Raw genomic sequence first — 17881 nt, 5'->3', positions numbered from 1 at the left:
GAAGAAAGCAAACACTGATGAAGCAGCAACAGGACATGGGCTGGGGAACTCCTAGGTGATTTCCTAGAATGTCTCATCATCTAGGATGTGGAGCTTGCTTTCATGGACCAGCCAGGGCATGATCATAGATGGCTTAGCCCATTTGAAGGGGCAGTAGGATTCAGAGCGTTCCTGAAGTGGAAACATTTCTATTACCACTGTGTTGGCTCATACCCATTCCAGGGTATTGGTTATTGGAATGAAGATGGCACCAGGGGTTGTTGGTCACTTTTCACACCATATATGACGGCTCCTGATCTCAGGATAGCAAATTTTGGCATGTGTAGTGAAGAAGGAGGTAGGGTCATGCTGGGTCAGGCATAACAGAAGCCAAAAGCAGAACAATCAGAAGTGAACACCAGGGTCAAAATGGCTTTTATGACTCTTCATACGTCCTTATAACACTGGTTGTTTGTCAAAGGCAGATTTTGCTTACACTTCTGGGGGATGCCTATGGTATTTCCCATTGTTTGGTTTCCTCTAATGTCCGGCACGGATCAATATTTAAATTTCTCATTGGCATGCCAGAGGGCTTTCGGGTCTGCTTGAGTGGCATGTGTTGTCTTTCAAATTAACCAACTGTTGCAGTTGGTGGGCTTGATGAGAAGGAAATAATGGGGATAAGTTGCTACAAAACTGTGTTTGGGTGAAAGAGTATGGTGGATAGTCAAAGGCAAAATTCTTCAGACACTGGCTAGGTGAGCTGGCCCAGGTGCTGCATTTCAGCTGGTTACCAATTGTGAAATGAGGGCTGGGCCGGGCGCGGTGGCTCAAGCCTGTAATCCCAGCACTTTGGGAGGCCGAGATGGGCGGATCACGAGGTCAGGAGATCGAGACCATCCTGGCTAATACGGCGAAACCCCGTCTCTACTAAAAAATACAAAAAACTAGCCGGGCGATGAGGCGGGCGCCTGTAGTCCCAGCTACTCGGGAGGCTGAGACAGGAGAATGGCGTGAACCCGGGAGGCGGAGCTTGCAGTGAGCTGAGAGCCGGCCACTGCACTCCAGCCTGGGCGGCAGAGCAAGACTCCGTCTCAAAAAAAAAAAAAAAAAAAAAAAGAAATGAGGGCTGGAGGACAAGCTGGAGACTACAATGAAAACCATGATATGTTCTGGGAATAGTTTTTTTTTTTTTCCTGATAATTTACTTTAATATTAATAGAGTGGCAATAAGCTGATAAACAGGGATAAGATGTTCCAGTTTGGCACTGGAGTCTGCCGTGACCAAAATGACATGCCCCTAAGAGTGGGAGAAGTCTATGGCACAATCTATGACGATGGTGTTCCAGGGCATTTGGAGCTGACAGTGATGTGGCGTTGGTGTATTCAGACCTGAATTTATTATGCAAGCAGCTAGCTTAAGGACTGGTATACTGCCGATTGGTGAGCTCAAAATCATTAGAAATGTGCCCTATGGAGGCTTTGAAGGCCTTCCTTAGAATTTCAGGGGCCACCATGGCTCACCAGTAGCATTAGGGTGCAATGCGGGCTCTGCAGTTTGGACTTTCCTATGTAGAAGGCTCAGCAGGTCATTCTGCCAATACCCCTGCATTCCACATCCCTGGGGACCATGTCTGAATGGCTCTGAGGAAGTATGTATCTCCTTGATTGACTGTTCCTGGCCACTACAATGTTCTTCGGCAGAGAGTCTATTGGAATTATGAGGTTCCAATAATTCTGGCTTTTGCACAGTAGCTGAGCTGAGCATTAAGTAAAGGATATGGAAGCCAAATCCTTTAAAAGAGAGGTAATCAACACACTTCCAACGGCTTCTGCTGGGCTTGGAAAGACATTACAGCACTATAGCTGGGAGCTTGGGGTCTGCTCTCAGACATATTAGATTTGATTCAGGCTCTACCATTTACTAACTGTTTAACCTTGGACATATTACTAATCCTGTGTATAAATGGGGATAAAAGCAGGATCCACCTCACAGAATTGTGATTAAATAAAATAATGCATATGATATGCTTAGCACAATGCTTGCACAAGGTAAATGCTTAATAAATAATGGTGATGACTATTATTCTGGTTTTACCTCAGTAGCAATAAATGACAGCCATCAGGCTGCATCCAAATAAGAGCCTGCTGGCCCGTCCGCATGTTGCCTCCATGTGTCAAAGGCAGCCCTGATGGCCATCAGTGCCTGCTCCCAGGGTGGTCGTTCTCGGACAGAACCAGCTTTAGAACTTGCACATATGGCCTCCTGTCTTTGACTCCCACCATGATATAACAAGCATTTGTTTCAAAGTGCACAGCTGTTTGGGATCATAGTAGAGCAAAAACAGGACAGAAACGATTTTCCTCTTGGTGGGCAATAGTTACAGCCAAAACTCAGACAATTCCCCTTTCTTTCTTTCTTGCCTGGGTTTGACTGGATGGCCAGAGTGGAAAATGAGAGATGAATTACCAGTAGTACCATGTGAACTCCAGGATTTGTCAGACTTCTGGGGAGAGGGTAGGGGTGGGGACATTTTGCCTTCTAAAAATCAGTTTACCTTGGCAAGACAGATCATGGAAACTCCTAATCTTCAGACTTTCAAAAGTGTTTCTCAAGCTGGCCTAGAGGAGGCCTAAAGGATAACTCCGCCAGGTCAGGTGCTGGTGGGACCCAAACCTTGCAAATACAAGAGGATGCCCTCCAAACAGACACAAGCCATTGCAGTCTTGCAGGTGCCCTTTCACTGGACATTTTAGAAGCATTGTCCTGGCAGAATGGCACATTGCTGTATAATGGGACTGCTTAGGGAACTTCTGGAAGGCTGCCTTACATGTTCTTTGTTGCATCATTTTAGACAAGTTGCACTTCTCGAAAACCTGCACTCTGCATAGTTCATCTTTGAGGTCAGAGGGATTAGTGGACTTGCTTAGCAATCCTGAATGGGAGATTGCCTTGAGGCTGTGGCAGACCCGGCTAGAATGAGCTCTCCATTTTTCTGAGGCAGTGATGGAAGTTCTGATGAATCCTAGACACAGCTTCATATCAATATAGCTACAGAATGCCTCAGCCTCAGGCTCAGATAGCAAGCACTGCAGTTTTGCAGGTATGAAGGGCCTATGCAGTAGTGCTCAGCAGTTTTATTCCTAATTTCAGAGAAACTCCTCTGCTTCCTGTGGGGAAATACTTGCTGGTAGATAGATACTTACTTGATTCCAAAAATAGACAGACAGTGATCTAACGCTTTGGGGCCTGCAAAGAGAATTTCCAGCAGGCTTTAAAAGTGAAATGCAAGATATGTTTCCCAGGTAGTATCTGGGTCATTGACCTCCAGCTAGGAAAGGCCAAGGACAAGAGGAAAGTGCAGTCACTGAAGCTACAGGGTAGCAGACAAGTGACCTGACCATAGTCAAGTCAGTGAGACCAATTGTGTGAGTGGGACCAGATCTCTCAGGGGAGAATCTCCTGGAGCCCACGTGCACTGAGTTGGTGTGGGTATGTGGTGAAGAGCCAGGCCTGGTGGTTGAGGGGGCCTGTCCGCTAAGCTTTCTAAGATCCTTAAGTACACTATGGTATGCACCCCCAAAACAGTACCAACTTGGCACGACAGGACATGGAACATGTCGCCACTGAGATTGGGGGCTGGGACACAAAGGAGTGTGATGAGGCTAACCAGTTTCCTCTCTCTGAAGGGCCAGGGCAGCTTTCTAGAAAAATGGACAGCATGGCTCGGTCTGGACATCTAAGCACAGAATGGCTAATCTCCCATACACAAGCACAACAGCCTCACTCGGCAGCCTGACTGCCAGCGATGAGCAGCAAAAGTTCCTCCCTCCACTCTGTTTGGGAGACCACTTCAGGGACACCCTAGGAAGGTGTAGCAGGGTCTCAAGGACTATCTAAACCTCCCCACAAAGCAGTTACTTGGGAGAGTGGAACTGGCCGGGCTAACTTGCAGAGAGCGGCAGTGCAGGTACCCTCCCTGGGGCATACTTTTTTTTTTTTTTAACCACCAAACACTCATTATGCCTTCCTAACCCCACCCTGATTTCCTTTCCCCATAGTGTGTCCCATCTTAGTGGAACAGCACCACAAGGTGTCCTTCCTTCGCTTTAAGGAAGCCAGAGAGATCATCTCTGAAGTCTTCTCACCATCCCTGGTTCATCCATGGGGAGGTTTGTGACCACAGGGTAGCCTTTCTCTGTCTTGGGACTGAGACTTTGGCAGAATAATGTAAGGATGAAATAAATGATGGGTGTTTTGGTGGTAGTACTGGAGCAAGATGGCGAAGGAGCTATTTTGTCTGACCTAAAACTAGCTGGTTCCTGTCTGTTCCTAGCCTAGTTCTTCAAAACTTCCCTTCAAATCCTTGAAGCCCCCCAGCATCCTTTCAATACATTATCCTTTTTCATGGGCTTGTAAGAGTAGGTGGCTTGTAACAAAACCACCTCAGCTAATGTAGGTCCATGATGCCAATCACCTCATTCTAATTGTAGTGGCAGATATAACTCTGGAATTTAGAGACTAAGCCTTCTAGCAATGGAGCTGACATGGTATTTGGCACATTCTAAGGGACAAGGCTCATGTTCAGGGATGGGGCCTACTGTTTTGTATGGAAATGACAACTCATGCCTGCAAAGTGGAAAATTAATGAAAATTATTCTGCAACCCCACAAAAAGTCCCCAAATTTTCTAGAGCTATCCAGGAAGTTCTCTGGGAAGGAGCAAAGATAAGGCTGGCTCTGCTTCGTCAGGCAGCAGCCATAATCACGAGCCAACAGCTTCAGCTCGTCTGTCATTTGGGCCAGGAGCACTGCCAAGTTTCTGAAGAATTTCATGTTTTCTTTTCCCAGAGGTAAAGATTGGAACTGACCAGACTCCATCTAGTAGGCTTAGGTATATACTAAGGAATGTTGAAACCCATTCCTCACACAGTTTAATGATGGCCAATGGCAGGCCTGGCCAGGGTTGGCTTAAATAAAGATGGGGACTCTAGAGTCAGGGGATTTATGAGGCTGGAAGAACAGGTAAAGGTCTAAAATTCTAGGAACAAAACCCAAAGAAACACCAAATATGTGGAGTCAACGCAGGTGTAGAAATCTTGGCACAACGGTGTTCAGAGATAAGAGCAAAGGCAAGTGAGCCAGGAGCAGTGAAGCAACAGGGAGCCCTTGCTAAGTGACTGCCCGGAACATCCAGTTGTCACTTGCAACTGATTTTTGCAGGTTAGTCCATCTCTTGTGCCTAGATGGATTCAGGCTCATGAACAGAGCAGACAAATGAGACAGTAAAAGCAAGAAATGGAGATTCTGGGTGAATCTTCGGCAACACAGGCCCCTGTGAAGGAAACCTGAGCAATGGCCTGGTGGCCCTCCACTGTTGTGAAACAGTCTAGACGTGAGTCCAGTGAGCTGGGGGCTCTGACACCGATCAGTTCTGTGACTGTGTCTTATACTCACTGGGCCTCAGCTTTATCTTCTGAGAAATGGGAATAACAATATCTCCTCCACCTACTTTGTAGGGTTATTGCAAAGATCAGATTAATCATAAAAATGCCAGAAATCATAAGAAATCTGAAAATGCTGCAGAAAACTAAGAGCATCGTCAAGATTTTCTCTTTTCTTTCTTTCTTTCTTTTTTTTTTTTTTGAGATGGAGTCTGCTCTGTTGCCCAGGTTGGAGTACAGTGCGCAATCTCAGCTCACTGCAACTTCCACCTCCTGGGTTCAAGCGTTTCTTGTGCCTCAGCCTCCTGAGTAAGCTGGGACTACAGGTGCGCACCACCATGCCTGGCTAATTTTTGTGTTTTAGTAGAGATGGGGTTTTGCCATGTTGGCAAGGCTGGTCTCGAACTCTTGACCTCAAGTGATCCTCCCACCTTGGCCTCCCAAAGTGCTGGGATTACAGGTGTGAGCCATTGTGCCCAGGCTAGATCTTCTCTTTTAGATTGAAAAACTAATGCTTTTTATTTGCCAGTCTTGTCCGCAGAGTTCAAAGTCTTCAAAAAGCATTATTTTCTTGAGATAAACTGACATTTCACAGACCTCTGTTAGGAAATCAATTGAAGAGGCTAGCAAATTTTGCACAAGCTATTTTCAATGTGGGAAGTGAGCTAATGTGTCTGACTCCCTCCAGCCATCGCTGCGACTTTTAAAGAGAAAGTGCTCTTGGGTTGCATGTTATGGCTTTTCTAGTGGCTATTACAAAGGGAGTCCCTGCAACTGAGCCACATCAGTTCTATAACACAGTGATATCTGGGTTGCGTTCAGTGGATAGAGCCACTGTGAACCCCAGAGCTCTGTGGACATTACTTGGGTTTTGTTTTGTCATTGGATTTAGTTCGGATTCTGGATTTAATGTTGAGAGCACCCTCTTTGTGTGGTACCTCTAAAAAGACAAAAACAATTAGAATATTGTAATAATATCTTATATTTACTAAGGGTTTTTAATTTTATAAAGCAGTTTTTCTGCCTGAGTAACCCTCAAGCTACAAATAAACTATGTGCCACAAATTTGACTGTAAATTGGTTATTGGCATTCAGAATGCATTTCCCAAGTTCAAGTGTGGTCAGTTAACTGCTTGAGTTCTGGGTCCTGGGGCAGGAGAGAATGTGGTCAAGGAGTGAAGAAGAGAAAGAAGAAGAACATCTCTTCCTTCCCTCTTGTACAAATCTAAAGCTTGGTAAAAAAAAAAAAAAATCAAATGGAAACAGTCTTCAGAATCCTCCCTTAACCATTCCTGAGCCCTTCTGTTGTCTCCCCAACCCTTTCTCTCCAGGCTCCTGTGCACAGACCTTACACAAGCTCCATCCCTAGGATGGTGCAGAAGGCCTCTGGTCCTCAAGCCTGCTCTCCCCAACATGCACGTGAAAAGCAGCCCGGTGACACTCTGCTTCCCAATTTGAATCCTTCAGACTGGCTGCTGCCATCTCCATCCTACATGTGGTTGCCTTTGTATTATTATTTGCACTTCGTATTACTGTTAGTGTAACTTCCCCACACCCAACTGTAGACCCCATTGAGATCAAGGACTAAGCCATATTCATCTTTGCAAATTTCCCTCTTGATTCCTTTTTTCAGTCACAGCTCAGAGCACAGTGATTTGCTAATTATTAAAAATATTGACATAAAAAATAAAAATAAATATATTCCCTACTCTGTCCAGGTCTTCTCTTTTCTCAGCATGCACAAGGCTCCTGCTGTTACCACAATATAATTTTCTTACTGCAATATAATTTTCTATTCCTTCACTGCACAACCCTCAGGAAAAAAAGTGATTTTATTGCACTAACATATACAAATATAGCAGTGCCAGATTGCTCCAGAGATATCTGCATTTTTTACAAGGGGCTACCTGCTAACTCTAAGGTTGGATTTAACCTATGGATTTTCTGGTCCCTCGCAGGGCACAGGAACTGCTGTGAGTAGGAGGCAGCTCTCCTCAGGCTTTGCAAGGCATCTCATTCTCCACTTCAGAGCCCCCTGGCAATGATTTTGCTGGTGGTTTCTGGAAGGAGGGAGAAGGGTGGCTGGGCGTCTGTGTAGATTACTGTTTGCAGGCTGGGGACTAACTTTATGTAGCTATCCTCTACCTTAAATAATTAAAACTTCTCAGGTCTGGATTTAACCGAATCCTCAAGACCTTCATGGGAATGGACAAAACTAAAGTCACACATTCCATATTGAGGTAACCTCTCCAGTTTAACAAGGAGGGCTTTTGGACGGTTTGCCTATTGATCTTCCTAAATCTAGAAAAGGTCTAGTTTTCAAATTATCAGGATAAAACTACATTCAGAATATAAGAAGATGAAATTTTAAAATTCATGAAAACTCTCACATATACTCAAATGTAAAACTAAAGGATTGATCATCAGACTTGTAATAAATAACATTTTCACCAGTTCAGAGTTGAAAGGAGTAGAAAAAACGAATTCACACTCTCTAGGGTTAACTCCCTGTACCTAGGGCCGGGGCTGCGAGCAGCTGGCTAACTTCACTGCTTTTGCTGAGGGGTAGGTGGAGATGGGGTGACAGAGAACAACGGAAAGTAGATGTCTTTCTAGTACTATCCTTTGTACCAGGAACTGTCCTGGGAACACACCACAGGTTGGAGATGAAAGCAAAAATTAAAAAAATAGCCTCTAATATTAGAAATATTGAGAACTGCTCGTGGGCAGATTGCAGCACTAATTAGAAATAAGAAAATGAAAAATTATATTCCTCTCCCTATAACATAAAGTAGCATTAAAAATCATATGAAGTCAAACACGTGCCAAAAATAAAGATAAAACTTCCTACAAACCTCTATCACCCAGAGACAATGTCTGTCAATATTTGGCCATATTTCTTTCTGGTCTTTTTTTTTGCCTTTAAAAAAATGATGTCATATGCTGTTTCTTGAATTTCATATTTAACATAAAATAAACATAACATCAAAATGATATCATATCCTGGCCGGGTGCGGTGGCTCACGCCTGTAATCCCAGCACTTTGGGAGGCTGAAGCAGGCGGATCACCTGAGGTCAGGAGTTTGAGACTAGCCTGGCCAACATGATGAAACCCCGTCTCTACCAAAAGTACAAAAATTAGCCGGGCAGGGTGGTGGGTGCCTGTAGTCCCAGCTACTCAGGAGGCTGAGGCAGGATTGCTTGAACCCAGGAGGCAGAGGTGGCAGTGAGCCGAGATCGTGCCATTGCACTCCAGCCTGGGCAACAAGAGTGAGACTCCGTCTCAAAAAAAAAAAAAAGATGTCATATCCTGTTTCTTGCATTTAACAGTTAACATAAAAATTTCCCATGTCACTAAAAACTCCTTTAAATGCCATTTTAATAGTTGTGTAATATTTATGTATATTGATACAGCATGATTTATTTAATCTTTCATGATTGAACAACAGGTTGTTTCTGTTTTTTCTATTATACACTGAACATCTTTGTATATTAATCTTGTGTATTTAGGATTATTAAGATTCTCAAGTGTGAAATTATTATGCATATATTATCATGCATCTGTTATAAATATATGCATGTTCTAAAGGGATATCCACACATACTATCAAATTATTTTCTAAAATGGTCGTATGTGTTTGTCTACTCACAAGTATCATCTGTATAACTATTATATGTTGCCACTTCTAATCAGCATTGTTTTCTTTTATTAAAAAAAAAAAATGAATTTTCTGGCAAGATGGCCGAATAGGAACAGTTCTGGTCTGCAGCTCCCAGCGAGATCGACGCAGAAGACAGGTGATTTCTGCATTTCCAACTGAGGTACCTGGTTCATCTCATTGGGATTGGCTGGACAGTGGGTGCAGCCCATGGAGGGCGAGCTGAAGCAGGGCAGGGCAATCACCTCACCCACGAAGTGCAAGGGGTCAGGGGATTTCCCTTTCCTAGCCAAGGGAAGCCATGAGAGACTGTACCAGGTGCAACAGTACACTTTGCCAAAATACTATGTTTTTCCCATGGTCTTCACAACCCGCAGACCAGGAGATTCCCTCCAGTGCCTGGCTCAGTGGGTCCCCCGCCCACAGAGCCCAGCAAGCTAAGATCCACTGGCTTGAAATTCTTGCTGCTAGGGCAGCAGTCTGAGATAGACCTGGGATGCTGGAGCTTGGCAGGAGGAAGGGTGTCTGCCATTGATGAGGCTTGAGTAGGTGGTTTTATGCTCACAAACCTGCTAACAAGCTCAAACCAGGTGAAGCCCACCGCAGCTCAGTGAGGCCAACTGCCTCTCCAGATTCTACCTCTCTGGGTAGGGCATATCCGAACAAACGGCAACAGCCCCAGTCAGGGACTTATAGAAAAAACTGTCATCTCCCTGGGACAGAGCACATGGGGGAAGGGCAGGTGTGGGCACAGCTTTAGCAGACTTAAATGTCCTTGCCTGACAGCTCTAAAGAGAGCAGCAGTTCTCCCAGCATGGTGATTTAGCTCTGATAAAAGACAGACTGCCTCCCCAAGTGGATCCCTGACTGCCATGTAGCCCAACCTAGCAAGGCAGGCCAACATTCAAATTCACGAAATACAGAAAACACCACAAAGATAGTCCTTGAGAAGAACAACCCTAAGACACATAATTTGCAGACTCACCAAGGTTGAAATGAAGCAAAAAATATTAAGGGCAGCCAGAGAGAAAGGTTGGGTTACCCACAAGGGGAAGCCCATCAGACTAACAGCAGATCTCTTGGCAGAAACCCTCCAAGCCAGAAGAGAGTAGGGGCCAATATTCAACATTGTTAAAGAAAAGAATTTTCAACCCAGAATTTCATATCAAGCCAAACTAAGCTTCGTAAGTGAAGAATAAATAAAATCCTTTAGAGACAAGCAAATGCTGAGAGATTTTGTTACCACCAGGTCTGCCTCACAAGAGCTCCTGAAGGAAGCACTAAACATGGAAAGAAACAACCAGTACCAGTCACTGCAAAAACATGCCAAATTGTAAAGACCATCGATGCCATGAAGAAACTGCATCAACTAACAGTCAACATAACCAGCTAGCCTCATAATGACAGGATCAAATTACAAATAACAATATTAACCTTAAATGTAAATGGGCTAAATGCCCCAATTAAAAGACACAGACTGGCAAATTGGATAAAGAGTCAAGACCCATCGGTGTGCTGTATTCAGGAGACCCATCTCATGTGCAAGCACACACACAGGATCAAAATAAAGGGATGAAGGAAGAGCTACCAAGCAAATGGAAAGCCAAAAGAAAAGCAGGGTTTGCAATCCTAGTCTCTGATAAAACAGACTTTAAACCAACAAAGATCAGAAGAGACAAAGAAGGCCATTATATAATGGTAAAGGGATCAATGCAACAACAAGAACTAACTATCCTAAATATATATGCATCCAATACAGGAGCACCCAGATTCAGAAAGCAAGGGTTTAGAGACCTATGAAGAGACTTAGACTCCCATACAATAATAGTGTGAGACTTTAACATCCCACTGTCAATATTAGACAGATCAATGAAACAGTAAATTAACAAGGGTATCCAGGACTTGAACTCAGCTCTGGACCAAGTAGACCTAATAGACATCTACAGAATTCTCCACCCCAAATCAACGGAATATGCATTCTTCTCAGCACCACATGACACTTATTCTAAAATTGACCACATAATTAGAAGTAAAACACTCCTCAGCAAATGTAAAAGAGCACAAATCACAACAAACTGTCTCTCAGACCACAGTGCAATCAAACTAGAACTCAGGATTAAGAAACTCACTCAAAACCACACAACTACATGGAAACTGAACAACCTGCTCCTGAATGACTACTGGGTAAATAACAAAATGAAGGCAGAAATAAAGATGTTCTTTGAAGCCAATGAGAATGAAAACACAATGTACCAGAATCTCCGGAACACATTTAAAGCAGTGTGTAGAGGGAAATTTATAGCACTAAATACCCACAAGAGAAAGCAGGAAAGATCTAAAATTGACAACCTAACATCACAATTAAAAGAGCCAGAGAAGCAAGAGCAAGCACATTCAAAAGCTAGCAGAAGGCAAGAAATAACTAAGATCAGAGCAGAACTGAAGGAGATAGAGACATAAAAAACTCTTCAAAAAAATCAATGAATCCAGGAGCTGGTTTTTTGAAAAGATTAACAAAATAGATAGACTGCTAGCAAGACTAATAAAGAAGAAAAGAGAGAAGAATCAAATAGATGCAATAAAAAATAATAAAGGGGATATCACTGCCGATCCCACAGAAATACAAACTACTATCAGAGAATACTATAAACACCTCTACACAAATAAACTAGAAAATCTAGAGACATGGATAAATTCCTGGACACATACACCCTCCCAAAACTAAACCAGGAAGAAGTCAAATTTCTGAATAGACCAATAACAGGTTGTGAAATTGAGCCAATAATTAATAGCCTACCAACCAAAAAAAGTCCAGGACCAGACGGATTCACAGCCAAATTCTACCAGAGGTACAAAGAGGAGCAGGTACCATTCCTTCTAAAACTATTCTGATTAATAGAAAAAGAGGGAATCCTCCCTAACTTATTTTATGAGGCCAGCATCATTGTGATACCAAAACCTGGCAGAGGCACAACAAAGAAAGAGAATTTTTGGCCGGGCGTGGTGGCTCAAGCCTGTAATCCCAGCACTTTGGGAGGCCGAGACGGGCGGATCACGAGATCAGGAGATCGAGACCATCCTGGCTAACACGGTGAAACCCTGTCTCTACTAAAAAATACAAAAAACTAGCCGGGCGAGGTGGCGGGCGCCTATGGTCCCAGCTGCTCAGGAGGCTAAGGCAGGAGAATGGCGTGAACCCAGGAGGCGGAGCTTGCAGTGAGCTGAGATCCAGCCACTCCACTCCAGCCTGGGCGACAGAGCGGGACTCTGTCTCAAAAAAAAAAAAAAAAAAAAAAGAAAGAGAATTTTAGGCCAATATCCCTGATGAACATCGATGTGAAAATCCTCAATAAAATACTGGCATACCAAATCCAGCAGCACATCAGAAAGCTTATCCACCACGATCAAGTTGGCTAAATCCCTGGGATGCAAGGCTGGCTCAACATATGCAAATCAACAAATGTAATCCATCACATAAACAGAACCAGTGACAAAAACCACATGATTTCTCAATAGATGCAGAAAAGGCCTTCAACAAAATTCAACAGCATTTCAAGCTAAAAACTCTCAATAAACTAAGTATTGATGGAACATATCTCAAGATAATAAGAGCTATTTATGGCAAACCCACAGCCAAAATCATACCAGATGGGCAAAATCTGGAAGCACTCCCTTTGAAAATCAGCACAAGACAAGGATGCCCTCTCTCACCATGCCTATTCAACATAGTATTGGAAGTTCTGGCCAGGGCAATCAGGCAAGAGAAAGAAATAAAGGGTATTCAGTTTGGAAAAGAGGAACTCAAATTGTCTCTGTTTGCAGATGACATGATTGTATATTTAGAAAACCCCATCGTCTCAGCCCAAAATTTCCTTAAGCTGATAAGCAGCTTCAGCAAAGTCTCAGGATCAAAATCAATGTGCAAAAATCACAAGCATTCCTATACACCAATAATAGACAAACAGAAAGCCAAATCGTGAGTGAACTCCCATTCACAATTGCTACAAAGATAATAAAATACCTAGGAATCCAACTTACAAGGGATGTGAAGGACCTCTTCAAGGAGAACTACAAACCACTGCTCAAGGGAATAAAAGAGGACACAAACAAATGGAAGATCATTCCATGCTCATGGATGGGAAGAATCAATATCGTGAAAATACCCATACTAGTAGCCCAGGGTAATTTGTAGATTCAATGCTATCCCCATCAAGTTGCCACTGACTTTCTTCACAGAATTGGAAAAAACTATTTTAAATTTCATGTGGAACCAAACAAGAGCCTGCATAGCCAAGACAAGCCTAAGCAAAAAGAACAAAGCTGGAAACATCATGCTACCTGACTTCAAACTATACTACAAGGCTACAGTAACTAAAACAGCATGGTACCAATACCAAAACAGATATATAGACCAATGGAACAGAACAGAGCCCTCAGAAATCACACCACACATCTACCACCATCTAATCTTTGACAAACCTGACAAAAACAAGAAATGGGGAAAGGATTCCCTATTTAATAAATGGTGTTGGAAAAACTAGCTAGCCATATGCAGAAAGCTAAAACTGAATCCCTTCCTTACACCTTATACAAAAATTAACTCAGGATGGATTAAAGACTTAAATGTAAGACCTAAAACCATAAAAACCCTAGAAGAAAACCTAGGCAATACCATTCAGGACATAGGCATGGGCAAAGACTTCATGACTAAAACACCAAAAGCAATGGTAACAAAAGCCAAAATAGACAAATGGGATCTAATTAAACTAAACAGCTTCTGCACAGCAAAAGAAACTATCTGCAGAGTGAACAGCCAACCTACAGATTGGGAGAAAATTTTTGCAATCTATCCATCTGACAAAGGGCTAATATCCAGAATCTACAAAGAACTTAAACAAATTGACAAGAAAAAAACAAACAAGCCCATCAAAAAGTGGGGAAGGGATATGAACAGACATTTCTCAAAACAAGACATTTATGCAGCCAACAGACATGAAAAATGCTCATCACTGGTCATCAGATAAATGCAAATCAAAACCACAGTGAGATACCATCTCACGCCAGTTAGAATGGCAATCATTAGAGTCAGGAAACAACAGATGCTGGAGAGGATGTGGAGAAATAGGAACGCTTTTACACTGTTGGCAGGAGTGCAAATTAGTTCAACCATTGTGGAAGACAGTGTGGCGATTCCTCAAGGATCTAGAACTAGAAATACCATTTGACCCAGCAATTGTATTACTGGGTATATACCCAAAGGATTATAAATCATGCTACTACAAAGACACATGCACACGTATGTTTATTGTGGCACTATTCACAATAGCAAAGACTTGGAACCAACTCAAATGTCCATCAATCATAGACTGGATAAAGAAAATGTGGCACATATACACCATGGAATACTATGCAGCCGTAGAAAAGGATGAGTTCATGTCCTTTGCAGGGACATGGATGAAGCTGGAAACTATCATTATCAGCAAACTATCACAAGGAAGAAAATCAAACACCGGATGTTCTCACTCATAGGTGGGAATTGAACAATGAGATTACTTAGATTATTTAGACACAGGGCGGGGAACATCACACACCAGGGCCTGTCGGGGTGTGGGGGGCTGGGGGAGGGATAGCATTAGGAGAAATACCTAATGTAAATGATGAGTTGATGGGTGCAGCAAACCAACATGGCACATGTATACCTATGTACCAACTCTGCACGTTGTACACCTATACCTCAGAACTTAAAGTATATAAAAAAAAAAAACCTTCGCCAGTTTTGTAAATAAAAATTGTATCTGAGTTAGTTTATTCATTCGCAGTTGTTATTCATTTGGTTTTCCTTTTTGTGAGTTGTCTGAATAAGATGGTTATGTGATTAAAATTTGCACATTCCTATGAGAAGTATAAACTAGTAGATTAGTACCAAATATATTAATGTTCTTCTACAATACTTGTGGCCCAGTCAAATTTTCTTTCATAAATATAACCTAAATAAAGTAAAATATGAAGCAATCCTTACCCTTCTTTGGAGATTTTGAGGAATCTTCTGCTGACCTAACTTCTTCTTCTTCTTCTTCTTCTTCCTCCTCCTCCTCCTCCTCTCCTCCTCCTCCTCCTCCTTGTTCTTCTTTTACTTCTCTTTTGTCTTCATTTTCTTTCTCTCCTTTAGACTCCTTTCTTGATGTTATGACTAATTCCTCTAGATCTTTATTTTTTATAAGGGTATGATGAAGTTTCTCATATGCATCTTCAAACTTTTCCTCTGCCTGTCTGGCTCTCTTTTCAACCTCCCTGATAAGGAAGAGAAACACAACAAAATAGAAAGGGTTGAAAAAGTATTTTTGACTTAGAAACTCATTTTCTAAAAAGGCAGTGAGATTAGATGAACGTGTCTGAAGGGTAGAAATAAGGGAAGCAACAGCATCAATGATTGATTGAGAACTGGGGGCCCAGGAGCGACTCTGAATGCTAATGTCAGAGTAGAAATCATGCTGCTATTTAAGAACATATTTATCATTTCTTAATAAAATCTGATTTGGGGTATCTGGAATTCTCCATCAATGGCCAGGGAACTCCCTTTCAAGAGTTAATTTTGGCTTCTCTTAATTGATGTGATCCAACAAACTAAATTCAACAGAGTCCCTTCTTTTCTAAAACCAAATTTTTGCAATCAAGGAAACCAGCATGAGATGTGCTTCTTAGCTACTACAGCACATTATATGTCTACATGGCTATGCTCTTCTCCTGGCATCCCCAGCCATCTTAACTATATCGCCCTTTCTACTCTTTGAGATATGTAACATTCTTTCCCAAGCACAATAGTTTCTCCTAGTTCCATCTATTTCCCTAAGTCATCTCTTAGAAACATATTGAATTGGATCACTCTAACACACCCCTCCAACACACACAAATACTTTGACTTCCTCTATCTTTCCACTGTAGATAAGGATGGATAAGATGTTCCCACCAGGGCACTATAGTTTACTGCCTCTAGCAGAACACGTGGAGATACGCATCCCCCTAGTGAGGATACAGAAAGCAGGAGAGCCAAAGGGAAGCCAAAAAGTATGAATTTCTCAGTCAAGCCTTCTGGCCAGCCCATTTTCATCCTCTTACCCTTGTGTTGACTCATACTTACAGTAACTTCTCCTGCATATGTTCAATTACAGCCATTGCTTCAAGATATTTTTGGGCCAATGTACCTTGCTTAGCTGATTCTCTCTGACAGAGGAAATATGAGATATGAATGAACTGACAGTCTCAACAATTAGTATTCTACTTTTTCAGGATGTTCTGGATCAAACCTTCCAGAATATTCTTTCTCTACTAACCATATCTACCTAATAGATGGTTAAGGACACCCTTAATACAAAAAAAAAAATAGGGATTGTCTGTGGCCAGATAGCATAGAAGCTTCCAAATTATTTATGCTACAGGTGAATAAGAATTTGATTTGAATTGTAAAGAAGCAGCAGGGGAAACAATAAAAACAAAAAGAAACAGAGAAATAAAAAAAGATTTAAAAAATAAGGAGAAGGGTCAACATGTTTCTTTGTAAGTCAAGTTAAAGATCAAGGAAGCTAACTTGTATATCTGTCTTACTAATAATTTACTTCGCTAAGAATGTCACATTGCAAAATCCAATTAAGTCTTTAAATTCCTTAGGGAACTTCATAAATATCAGCTGAAGATGTAAATCTTACCAGGCAAAGAAAATATGGAAAAAAGATAACCTCTTTAATTTATTTTGACTCTATATAAGAGGAAGGTGAGAGAGGAAATTTAGAGGACAAAAACTATATTTTTAATTGAATATTAACATTTTCCCAGAACAGTGTACTTTTAAAGTCTCATTCATCCATGTCTCCCAAGCAGAGTCAAGTACAAGGTAAAGTCTACATTATAGATGGAAGGGGAGAGAGAAGAGGGTGGACAGCCTGCCACAATCACAGCATGATCCAGTGGGCTAAAGCAAACCTGCATCTAAGCCTCTCATCCTCACTCACACATCCCATCATACCACTCTACCCTTTTCTAAAAGAGAAAAGAACTTGTGTTAGTCTCTTCACTATTTATTTATTTATTTATTCATTCATTTTCTTTTTTAGAGATTGGATCTTGCTCTGTCACCCAGGTTACAGTGCAGTGGCATAATCATAGCTCACTGCATGCAGCCTTGACCTCCTAGGCTCAAGCAATCCTCCCACCTCAGCCTCCCAAGTGGCTGGGACTACAGGTACATACCACCATACACAGCCAATTTTTCATTTTTTTGGTAGAGATTGGGTCTTGCTATGTTACCCAGGCTGGTCTTGAACTCCTGGCCTCAAGTGATCCTCCTGCTTCAGCCTCTCAAGTTCTGAGATTATAGGCCCTGGCCACCACACTTGGCCAACTTCTTCAGTTTTGTGCTAGATATGAGACTCTTCTTTTCTCTGTCACATCTTTTTCTCTTTCTGTTTTGTTGCTTCTTTTGGGTAACTTGTTTGGAAAGTACACACTATCATTTTTCACCCTGAACCAAATGTATGTGATGTGGCTGTGCCTGCATGGCACACACTACTAACTTATTTGTTCTTCTAAAAGAAAGGGTTTCAGAGCAGAGGCTTCTAGAACTGGAATTCCACACATGGTTTACAGTCCTATGAAACAACCAAAACTTTCGGTGGAATCCAAGATAAACCAGGATTGTCTATTACTACCTGTGTGCATTTGAGCCTTCTGACTCTCTCCTCATTCTGTCAATAGACATAAATTTAGTTACAATATGCTAGGAAAACATCCCTTTCTTTTGATACT

At 42.2% G+C, this 17881-nt stretch overlaps 1 protein-coding gene across 3 annotated transcripts in view; it reads right to left on the bottom strand.

Annotated features, from left to right (window-relative positions):
* AXDND1 (axonemal dynein light chain domain containing 1) overlaps nt 1-17881 on the bottom strand; it is a 194456-nt gene that overhangs the window by 7378 nt on the left and 169197 nt on the right. For all 3 annotated transcript variants that reach the window (XM_033200491.1, XM_033200490.1, XM_033200492.1), the window contains 2 exons: nt 16221-16303; nt 15102-15373 (listed from right to left, as the gene is read on the bottom strand). In XM_033200491.1, coding sequence (XP_033056382.1) covers nt 15102-15373; nt 16221-16303 — 355 coding nt within the window. The remainder of the gene's footprint in view (nt 1-15101; nt 15374-16220; nt 16304-17881) is intronic.

Source organism: Trachypithecus francoisi, unplaced genomic scaffold (genome assembly GCF_009764315.1).
Source record: "Trachypithecus francoisi isolate TF-2019V2 unplaced genomic scaffold, Tfra_2.0 Lachesis_group5, whole genome shotgun sequence".
Lineage (NCBI taxonomy): Eukaryota > Metazoa > Chordata > Mammalia > Primates > Cercopithecidae > Trachypithecus > Trachypithecus francoisi.
Note: the sequence above shows the minus strand (reverse complement) of the source record. Positions and strands in the feature narration are given on the sequence as shown.